At 62.5% G+C, this 11,273-nt stretch overlaps 1 protein-coding gene across 1 annotated transcript in view; it reads right to left on the reverse strand.

The window, feature by feature from the left end:
* MYO15A (myosin XVA) overlaps positions 1–11,273 on the reverse strand; it is a 91,299-nt gene that overhangs the window by 41,269 nt on the left and 38,757 nt on the right. Inside the window, exons 33-40 of the mRNA XM_073361518.1 lie at positions 10,971–11,206; positions 10,168–10,346; positions 9,457–9,529; positions 8,708–8,899; positions 7,895–8,007; positions 7,357–7,448; positions 6,280–6,400; positions 4,881–4,942 (exon numbers count right to left, since the gene is read on the reverse strand). Coding sequence (XP_073217619.1) covers positions 4,881–4,942; positions 6,280–6,400; positions 7,357–7,448; positions 7,895–8,007; positions 8,708–8,899; positions 9,457–9,529; positions 10,168–10,346; positions 10,971–11,206 — 1,068 coding nt within the window. The remainder of the gene's footprint in view (positions 1–4,880; positions 4,943–6,279; positions 6,401–7,356; positions 7,449–7,894; positions 8,008–8,707; positions 8,900–9,456; positions 9,530–10,167; positions 10,347–10,970; positions 11,207–11,273) is intronic.

An 11,273-nucleotide genomic window follows, 5' to 3' on the forward strand; every position in this document is an offset into this window, starting at 1 on the left:
GCTCCCTGCGGCACAGGGTCCCCGAGTACCACACCACGTCCCCATCACCTACCCCGCTCCCTGCAGCACAGGGTCCCCGAGTACCACACCACGTCCCCATCACCTACCCCGCTCCCTGCAGCACAGGGTCCCCGAGTACCACACCACGTCCCCATCACCTACCCCGCTCCCTGCAGCACAGGGTCCCCGAGTACCACACCACGTCCCCATCACCTACCCCGCTCCCTGCAGCACAGGGTCCCCGAGTACCACACCACGTCCCCATCACCTACCCCGCTCCCTGCAGCACAGGGTCCCCGAGTACCACACCACGTCCCCATCACCTACCCCGCTCCCTGCAGCACCGGGTCCCCGAGTACCACACCACGTCCCCATCACCTACCCCGCTCCCTGCGGCACAGGGTCCCCGAGTACCACACCACGTCCCCATCACCTACCCCGCTCCCTGCGGCACAGGGTCCCCGAGTACCACACCACGTCCCCATCACCTACCCCGCTCCCTGCAGCACCGGGTCCCCGAGTACCACACCACGTCCCCATCACCTACCCCGCTCCCTGCGGCACAGGGTCCCCGAGTACCACACCACGTCCCCATCACCTACCCCGCTCCCTGCGGCACAGGGTCCCCGAGTACCACACCACGTCCCCATCACCTACCCCGCTCCCTGCAGCACCGGGTCCCCGAGTACCACACCACGTCCCCATCACCTACCCCGCTCCCTGCGGCACAGGGTCCCCGAGTACCACACCACGTCCCCATCACCTACCCCGCTCCCTGCAGCACAGGGTCCCCGAGTACCACACCACGTCCCCATCACCTACCCCGCTCCCTGCGGCACAGGGTCCCCGAGTACCACATCACGTCCCCATCACCTACCCCGCTCCCTGCGGCACAGGGTCCCCGAGTACCACACCACGTCCCCATCACCTACCCCGCTCCCTGCGGCACAGGGTCCCCGAGTACCACACCACGTCCCCATCACCTACCCCGCTCCCTGCAGCACAGGGTCCCCGAGTACCACACCACGTCCCCATCACCTACCCCGCTCCCTGCGGCACAGGGTCCCCGAGTACCACACCACGTCCCCATCACCTACCCCGCTCCCTGCGGCACAGGGTCCCCGAGTACCACACCACGTCCCCATCACCTACCCCGCTCCCTGCAGCACCGGGTCCCCGAGTACCACACCACGTCCCCATCACCTACCCCGCTCCCTGCAGCACAGGGTCCCCGAGTACCACACCACGTCCCCATCACCTACCCCGCTCCCTGCAGCACAGGGTCCCCGAGTACCACACCACAGCCCCATCACCTACCCCGCTCCCTGCAGCACAGGGTCCCCGAGTACCACACCACATACCCATCACCTACCCCGCTCCCTGCAGCACAGGGTCCCCGAGTACCACACCACAGCCCCATCACCTACCCCGCTCCCTGCGGCACAGGGTCCCCGAGTACCACACCACGTCCCCATCACCTACCCCGCTCCCTGCGGCACCGGGTCCCCGAGTACCACACCACGTCCCCATCACCTACCCCGCTCCCTGCAGCACCGGGTCCCCGAGTACCACACCACGTCCCCATCACCTACCCCGCTCCCTGCGGCACCGGGTCCCCGAGTACCACACCACGTCCCCATCACCTACCCCGCTCCCTGCAGCACCGGGTCCCCGAGTACCACACCACGTCCCCATCACCTACCCCGCTCCCTGCGGCACCGGGTCCCCGAGTACCACACCACGTCCCCATCACCTACCCCGCTCCCTGCGGCACCGGGTCCCCGAGTACCACACCACGTCCCCATCACCTACCCCGCTCCCTGCAGCACAGGGTCCCCGAGTACCACACCACGTCCCCATCACCTACCCCGCTCCCTGCAGCACCGGGTCCCCGAGTACCACACCACGTCCCCATCACCTACCCCGCTCCCTGCAGCACAGGGTCCCCGAGTACCACATCACGTCCCCATCACCTACCCCGCTCCCTGCAGCACCGGGTCCCCGAGTACCACACCACGTCCCCATCACCTACCCCGCTCCCTGCAGCACCGGGTCCCCGAGTACCACACCACGTCCCCATCACCTACCCCGCTCCCTGCGGCACAGGGTCCCCGAGTACCACACCACAGCCCCATCTCCTACCCCACTCCCTGCGGCACAGGGTCCCCGAGTACCACACCACGTCCCCATCACCTACCCCGCTCCCTGCGGCACAGGGTCCCCGAGTACCACACCACGTCCCCATCACCTACCCCGCTCCCTGCGGCACCGGGTCCCCGAGTACCACACCACGTCCCCATCACCTACCCCGCTCCCTGCAGCACAGGGTCCCCGAGTACCACACCACGTCCCCATCACCTACCCCGCTCCCTGCAGCACAGGGTCCCCGAGTACCACACCACGTCCCCATCACCTACCCCGCTCCCTGCAGCACCGGGTCCCCGAGTACCACACCACGTCCCCATCACCTACCCCACTCCCTGCGGCACCGGGTCCCCGAGTACCACACCACGTCCCCATCACCTACCCCGCTCCCTGCAGCACAGGGTCCCCGAGTACCACACCACATCCCCATCACCTACCCCGCTCCCTGCAGCACAGGGTCCCCGAGTACCACACCACGTCCCCATCACCTACCCCACTCCCTGCAGCACCGGGTCCCCGAGTACCACACCACGTCCCCATCACCTACCCCGCTCCCTGCGGCACAGGGTCCCCGAGTACCACACCACGTCCCCATCACCTACCCCGCTCCCTGCAGCACAGGGTCCCCGAGTACCACACCACATCCCCATCACCTACCCCGCTCCCTGCAGCACAGGGTCCCCGAGTACCACACCACAGCCCCATCACCTACCCCGCTCCCTGCGGCACCGGGTCCCCGAGTACCACACCACGTCCCCATCACCTACCCCGCTCCCTGCAGCACCGGGTCCCCGAGTACCACACCACGTCCCCATCACCTACCCCGCTCCCTGCAGCACCGGGTCCCCGAGTACCACACCACGTCCCCATCACCTACCCCGCTCCCTGCAGCACCGGGTCCCCGAGTACCACACCACGTCCCCATCACCTACCCCGCTCCCTGCGGCACAGGGTCCCCGAGTACCACACCACGTCCCCATCACCTACCCCGCTCCCTGCAGCACCGGGTCCCCGAGTACCACACCACGTCCCCATCACCTACCCCGCTCCCTGCAGCACAGGGTCCCCGAGTACCACACCACGTCCCCATCACCTACCCCGCTCCCTGCGGCACAGGGTCCCCGAGTACCACACCACGTCCCCATCACCTACCCCGCTCCCTGCAGCACAGGGTCCCCGAGTACCACACCACGTCCCCATCACCTACCCCGCTCCCTGCGGCACAGGGTCCCCTAGCACCGCACTGGGGCCCGCGCCAACTCCCCGAGTCACCTACCCCGCTCCCTGCGGCACAGGGTTCCCTACGCAGCCAATTACTTTAGTTTATTAGTCATGGATTGGGTGTTGTGTGAGGTTAGGGCTATAGATTATAAAGCTGAGCAGTAGTCGGAAGGGATAAGTAGGCATTAGGTAGCTGAGTAAGCAGGGCTGAAACGCAAGGCCTACAGGCTGAGGCCTGTAAGATTGTAGCTTAGCCATACTAGGCCTTAGAGTTAAGAAACGCTGCCATAAGTCAGTGACCAGAGACTGACCCATACGTTTACGGGAGGAGAGGCACCAAGGGACGGTATTGTGAGAAATTAGCAGTAAGATTCATTTTAAATCCCAACATGCTCCAGTGGTACATTTTTTCGAACACGGGCCGTAACCGCCTTCTCCTAGCACCGCACGGGGGCCAGCACTGACTCGGTGCGGGGAGTCCGCCTCCCCCACGCCCTGGGGTTTCTATTTCTCTCTTCACCCCCAGGACACACCGCTCCAGGGAGGGTCCATAAAAGAGGACTAGGGCCATGCCAGCCTGTGAGAGAAGAATGAGATGGGAGAAACAATGACCCTGCCTGGGAGCCTGCCAGCCATTGTCTGGCAGCACTCAGCTGTCCTGGAGGGCAGCCTCACACCTTCTCGGGGCTGAGCCGCCCCCCAGGGGGGACACGTGATCTGCCAGAAGATGCAGGGTCCCGTCCAGCCCTGTTCTACTCCTCACCGGGGCTGGTTTGGGCTCATTAGACCTCAGGGAAAGGCTATAAAAGGGGCCAGCACCCAGATGTAACATCCTAGAAAGTCAATCCCTTGCCTGCTCATCTTGACACCAACAGCGGAGAACAGGGATTTTAGGGCCAGGCGGTTCCCTTCTTGCTCTGAACGCGGGCTGGGGGCGTTCCCATCCCCCTCAGCAGGCGGCACAGCAGACGGACCCACCTGCAGCGACAGTGCGGCGCCGGGCGCCCTCGGCAGGGCTGGGGCTGGTGGCCTGGGAGGCGCTGGGGGAGGCTGTGCCATCCCCCCGCTGCTGCGGAGGAGCTACCCCCCACCCGGTGACCTGACGAGCCTGCGCCGCCGAAACGAGGGAGCGGGTGTGAGCCCAGGCCGGACTCCGCCGCCTCCTCAGACACCCCCTCGCTCATCCCAGGTGCTCCCCACAGGGCAGGACAGAGATGTGAAGCAGGCCACCTTCCTCCAAGGCTGCTCCAAATCGCCAGCCACATCCCACTTGGGGTGGGCGGGGAGTGTCAAAACCCTGACATCCTCGTGGCCTGTCAGCTCCATCGCCCCTTGGTGCCTGGGGCCTCTGCCTGCCCCAGCCACTGTCCCGGGCAGGGATTTTGCACATTTTGAACTAAGGCCCTGGAATCGGCAAGGAAAAAGCCACATAGCTCCTGCAGTACTGACATGCGTGTGCTTCAACCTCAGTGCCGCCCCCTACCGTGCCCCCCAAGTCCCCTGGCCCCACTGACCCGGAGCAGGGCCTGCTGCTTGATGTGGTCATGCTGCAGCACCAAGCTGGGCTCCTGCAAACCTGCAAATGCAAAGAGGAGGGAGCTGGGATGAAACCAGAGCAGGAAGGCTGGCGGGGAGAGCTGCTGGCTGGGCGTGCGCCAAGAAGGGGGCAGTCCAGCAAACAGAGGAGCCTGGCAGTGCGCGCACAGCCTGGTTGGGGCTCAGATACCACAGTGATGGGCGTAGGGCATGGACCTGGAGAGGACAGAGTGGCTGGGAAAGCAGGGGCAAGGTGCACAGCCCAGGGACAGGGGAGTGCCATGCATTGCTGACCCCTCCAGACCGTGGCTTCAAAGGGAGCCCTCTCCACCCTTCCTTGGCTGAAGGCCCCATGCTGGTTCGCAGCGCTGCTACCCCCTACCAGCCCGGGCTGGATCCTGTCTGTACCGTGTACGGCTCGCTAACGGCCCATCCAACCGACCATCCTGGGTGCAGCAATATGGGCATGTTGCTCCCCGAGGCACCTGCGTTCCGGGCACCACCCTGCTTCGTGGGAGAGATACGGGAATGCCCTTGGCTGGCGGGCTGAGATCTCCACCTGCCCTGCTGAAGCCCCCACATTACTCCAGTCCCAGCCTTCAGCCAATCACCTCAAAGCTGGGGGTGGAGTGGGGAGGTGGGTGGTGAAGACTCATTTCAAGCCTCAGGAGGGGAAGGCCCCATGGTCACTGAGCCAGCCAGCCCCACTGAAATCAGGTGGGACGGAAGGGGCTAGACCATCCCAGGTCCTAGTGATTTCAACTTTCCTGAGGAAATCTGGCCCTAGCGCACCCCTATAGCTTCTGTCGGGGCTGTAGCCTCCCCTGGGATGTGTTCAGAGTCCCCTGAGACACCCACCCCTCTGCTCACAGGCACAGGGCAAGCAGTCACCGTGCAGCTCCTTCTGGCCACAGATCTCACCCAGCCACACACCTGACCTCCCCCTTCCCAGCTGAGGAAGGAGTCTGTGTGGCCTAGTGGACAGGACACCAGACTGAGACTTAGACCTGGGTTCAAGTCCTGGCTCTGCTCTGCTACTGCTTTGCTGAGTGACCTTGGGTGAGTCACTTCCCCTCCCATGCCTCAGTTTCCCCATCTGTATAATGGGGACAGTGATCCTGCCCTCCTGTGTAAAGCAACTTGAGATTGTTGGAGGAAAAGCGCTAGGCATTAGCTAGGTATTATGATTATTATGATCATCATCACCATTGTGCAGATGGGGAAACTGAGGCCCAAAGCAGGACAGTGACTTGCCTAAGGTCACCCAGCAGGCCAGTGGCAGAGCTGGGAATAGAGCCCAGGAGCCCTGCCCCCTGCAGAGTCCTGCTCTGGCAGGCATTGCCCTATGCAAGGCTAGGAGGCTCTGCCCACACTCACCGGTTTGCTGGGTCATCTCCATGGGTGCTCTGGCACCGCCTTGGTCCACACTGCTGCTCCCACCTCCTACCCGGCCTCCTCCTTTCATCTTCCGGGAGACAGCAGCTGGCTTCTCCAAGTCCTGGCACGGGAGAGGGGCGGGAATGAAGCAAACAAAGGTTCGAGTGTGGCAGGGGCGGGAGCCTCGGTGGCAGGCTGGAAAGTGATCCTAGCCACGTCAGACGAGCGCCAGGGAACATCCAGGCCAGGGAGATTGAGTGACAGCTCCTTCCCCGCTAACGCTTCACTCGCAATGGACAGGTAGGGAACCGAAAGCGTCCACGGCTTTGGGGTCGTTGTAACAACGGAGGTTTCATGCCTCCTAGTTTCTCCCAGGGTAACTCGTCCCCACGCCCCCATTCGGGGAGCCCACCTAATGCTTCTGCCTAGATGGGGGTGTTGGCCCCAGCCAGCCCTCCCAACCTCAATGTAACTGATCCCCTTCCCGGGGCCTGCCACCTGGCACAGTACAAGAGACAAGAATAAACTCCAGTAACACAATAGCGGGTGACGTTTATACAGCACCTTTCACGCCACTCCCAAAGGGCCACCCCTGCTATAGAAAGGCAGCCACCTCTGGGGTGGGAAGGGAAATGGGAGAACAGAGGCCACCCAGCTCTGAGTCTCACCAAAATGCCGTGGGATTGTAGGGGCCCACACAGGTGCTTAGGTCCCAGAGACTTAAAGCCGAAGTGCTTCCAACCTGGTGCTTACGCCATTCAGCAGTGACAGCAGATTAAGCCCGACGGCCTTGCTGACACTGGGGCAGGGGGCCTGGCTAGCAAACACAGAATCTAGCCCCAAAGAGTTTTCTGCTGTGGTTCGTTCCCTTCTTAGACCCAAGCTCCTAAGGGTCCCGGGCGGAAACTCCTGCAGTTAAGACAGGGACTCCCTTGATCTGTCTATGGGCATGGACCTTTCCCCATTTCCCTAACAGCTGAGCCCCTCACAGTCCTTAATGACACCCCCGTGAAGTAGGGCAGGGCTCCCAAGCCCCAGCCATCCTTCCTCTCATTCCCAACAGGGAACTGTCCTTACCCCATTCCCATAGGACAGGACCGGGTCAAACAGACTGTCCAGGTAACGATCCAACCCCTTGTGTGTTCGAGGTTCGCTGACGGTGTCGGAATCTGCTGGCGGGGTCACAACAGGCAGAGGAAGAGTGAGCCGAAGAGGAAGGTGTTGGCTGACTAGTGCCTACTGCTTCCAAATGCCTCCCAGGCTCACGGGCCTCCGGAGTTAACGGCCCATAACCGTGAAACTCCCTGCACTCCGGAGTCTATAGCCAGGTAATTCCATGGCCACGGTGACATTAACATCTCTGCAGGCTAAAGCAGGGGTGACCAAATCTCATGCTTCAGGGCATCGGGTCAGGAGGGCCCTCAAACCCCCCTCCCCCACAGAGACCAGGAGTGGTCAGGTGCATTATGGGAAGGGTTGCCTTTTTTCTAAAGCCCCAGGCCAAGATGATTTTGAGCTGGATCCTGAAGTGAATGGGAGTTATGCTGCTTTGTCCGTGGAAAGACGGGCCCAGTCTTGGGGGAGAAGGCTGCAGGAAGGACAGTTTGACTCTTACCGCGACTGTAATATCCATCTGAGTCAGGGGTGTTTGGAGGTGGCACAGTGGGGGCCTTCGTCAGTGGGGGAGGAGGGACTTCCTCATCCGAATCTAAGCCCTGTCCGAAAACTCTACAGAGAAAAGGGGGGAGAGGCATAAAGAGGAAACAGCTGTTTAATCTCCACCCCTCATTGCTTTCTCTTTATCCGCTGGAGACTCCAGGCTGCTGCTGGCATCGTCACTGCGGGAGACGCGCTGAGGTGGAGACCCTGCATGCAGCCGGCTCTGAGGCAGGGCTCGGCTGAGGGCCTGGCAATGGGCTCCCATCCCATCCTGCCCAAACGCTCCTGCCAGCAGCTGATCTCACAGGATTTCTGCCCTTCTGGACACGTAAGGTCAAAGCGAGCCAGTGGCCCTGGTGGGATTAGAGCCCAGCTGTTTCCTGGCTCCCAGTCCTATACTCCGCTCCCTCCAGAGGCCACACCTCCCTCCAGAGGCCACACCCCCACTTCTGGCCACGCCTCCTTCCGATGGCCACACCTCACGCCTCTCAGAAAGCGTTTGCAGTGCCTGCAGTGGCATGTATGCTGCACTCGATGCAGCTGAATGATCGGGAGCTTCAAAGGGGCCCAGCGCTCTGGTAGCTGGCCCTTGAAAAGCAGGACTGCTGGGAAGGGCGTCCAGATGCTCCAAGCGGCTCTGGAAAAGGTCTGCACGTCGGGGATCTGGGGTTCTGACCCCCCTTACCCCTGCAGCCGCTGTGAGCTCATGGGACTCCGGGCCCAGCCGGGCTCTCCCCGTCAGGCTACGCCGCATCCCCGGGATACCTACCCACTGGCAGTGCCGCTGCCCTTGTCCACCCCCTCTGAAGCGACGATGAAATGGGATTTCTGCTTGGGGAAGCCCCTGGGCAGCTCCAGGTCGGAAATGAGGTCCAGGATGTAATCGTGGCCAGCCAGCTCGGCCCACTGGGCGCCATCCTTCATGGAGACGGACCAGCCCCTCCAGCCCTCCGTCAGCCCCCTGCAGGCAAAGCACAGCCTCTGAGCCAGGAGAGCGCACCCCTGTGGGGGGACACAGCGCGGAGGCAGAGCAGGCCCAGGGAAGGCCTTTGTGGGGTGAGCCCTGCCTGCTCAACCCCGCCACTAGGCCAGGCCCTGGCCCTCCATGCATCGAGACCCAGCAGCAGCTGCTGTGATATTCGCCCCCCAAGACGCACCCACAGCTGCCGAAATAGAAGTAGGGCCCACCAGCTCCACAGCCAGCAGTTGCTGCGATAGCCCACGGCCCTGCTTGGGAAGGGCTCACTGCTTTACTCCAGAGGGGCTGCGTATGGCTAGAGATGGGGCCTGAACCAGCTCCCTCGCTCCCCAGATCCAAATGCACCCTGCCCATTGGGAATCTGGATCCAAATTGTGTAGCATTAGCTAGTCACTGCTTCCTACATGACTAGAGAGCCCCAGCCTAGCCGGCTTTGCCTAGTGCAGTGTGGGCCAAGGGCTTCCACAGTCCCTGTGGGACATGGAGCAGACACATCCATGGGGCAGGTGCCGTCCCCCGCAGGGCCAAAACCTCCCTACCTGTGCTTCAGCACGTCCCCTGCCAGCTCCTCCCCTGTGCTCCAGGAACGGATGGGGCAGGAGAAGTGGCCACCTGAGAAGTTAAGAGCAGATGGTCAAATTGCTGCATTACTGAGCAGCCGAACCCCAGCCCCAACCCCCGCACCCCCAGCACCTGGAGTCCGTTTGGGTATGTGGGGCAGTGAGCACGCACTGGCAAAACTGCCCCCAGGGCTGGGGAGAGAAAGAAGGGCCCAGGGAAGGGATGGAAACAGAGGATTGTTAAGGCTAAATGAGGGCTGCAGTGCACCCAAATGTTGGGCTCCCGCAAATTACTGCACCCCCACTCCCTCACCTCCCATCCCATTTTCCCTTGCACATCGCTTCCCAGGCTGCGGTCTGCCTCTCAGTCCTGATCGACCCTGCAAGTGCAACGGCCCAGCCCAAACCTCCCTGCTTCCCCCACGCCTCCTCTCACCCTGGGGCCGGTTCCCCAAGATCCTGGCATTATCCGCCCCCAAGAGCCTAGACTCTGGGCCACGTTCTGCCTTCACTAATCCCCGTGAGTCCCCACTGAGTCATGGGGGTGTGCGCAGGGTGCCAGTCAGGCTCACCAGCGTCTGGCCCACCAGGGCAGTGGCATCACCTCTCCCTGTAGCCGCCCTCAATCTCCCTCACCCCATGTGCTGAGTCTTGACCAAGGCCCCTGGGTTCGTCCCACAGGCCCCTCACCGTTGAAGCAGTAGACGTCCAAGGCCATGCTTGCTCTCTGCCTGTTGGCCGTCCACTCGAGCAGCGATGGCGGGTAGGCCCGGGCCATCTCGGGGCCAAGCTGGGACCGCAGCATGGCCTGCATCAGCTTGTGCTGGCACACCGGCTTGTAGCCATCAAAGGCGTAGTCGGAAACAAACCTACACAGGAAGGACGGACGCCATGGGAGGGGGCTGGGCCAGCAGAGTAATGGGGGCTGGGAGGAGGCTGGGCCAGCAGGACATGCATCTGCACAACGGAGCAGGACACGACCTCCTTTGACTTTCACTGACTCGCGCTCTCCAGGCAATGCCACGGGCCACCTGGAAGCCAGGATGGAGCCGCGAGGCAGGGGCATGTCTCCGGTTGTGCACCCAACAGCCCCAACCTTTCCAGGTGCTGATGCAATACCCTGTGCTTCGTGTGCGTGCTGATGTCTCCCCCTAGAGGTCAGCTCAGGGATTACAATAGCCTACTGCTGCCGTACAGCAAAAGGAGTTCCTGCTTTAGCTCAAGGGGTACAAGCCAGAGGTTTTTGGGGCAGAAGGTTGCAGGTTTGAGCCCTGCGGAGGAGCTGTATGTGAGGATGCCCTTGATTCCCATAGGGTTCGCTGGCAGCTAAGGGGGCTTGAAGGAGCCCAGGATTGGGACCATCAGAGGGATGTGATTGGCCTGATTTAAGAAGTGCTGGGAACCCCTACCTCTAGCTGAAGCCCATGGGAGCTAGAGGGTTTAGCCCTGTCCCCTGGGCTCCCTCACAGCCTTGCCCCAGCCCCAGTGCTCACTTGAGCAGGTGTTTTTCCAGGCTGGTGGAGGGGGCAAAGCCACTGAGGCAGGCAGCCAGGAGGAGCCAGCCCCGCTCCTCGTTGTTGATGTTGGTGTTCCGCCACACCTGGTTGGCGATCTGAGCCAGGATCTCGTCCCGCAGGCCCGGTGCCGAAAGCCCCTTCTGAACGATGTAGTTCCCAAACAGGTTCTCCTGGGTGCCACCAAGGTGTGGGTCGCCCATGAAGCGCAGAATCTACCGCCGAGAGAGAGTCCAGGAGATATGGGATACCGAGCAATGGTCAGAAATCTCTCCTTCCCTT

This window comes from Lepidochelys kempii, chromosome 10 (assembly GCF_965140265.1).
Source record: "Lepidochelys kempii isolate rLepKem1 chromosome 10, rLepKem1.hap2, whole genome shotgun sequence".
NCBI classification, from domain to species: Eukaryota; Metazoa; Chordata; order Testudines; family Cheloniidae; genus Lepidochelys; species Lepidochelys kempii.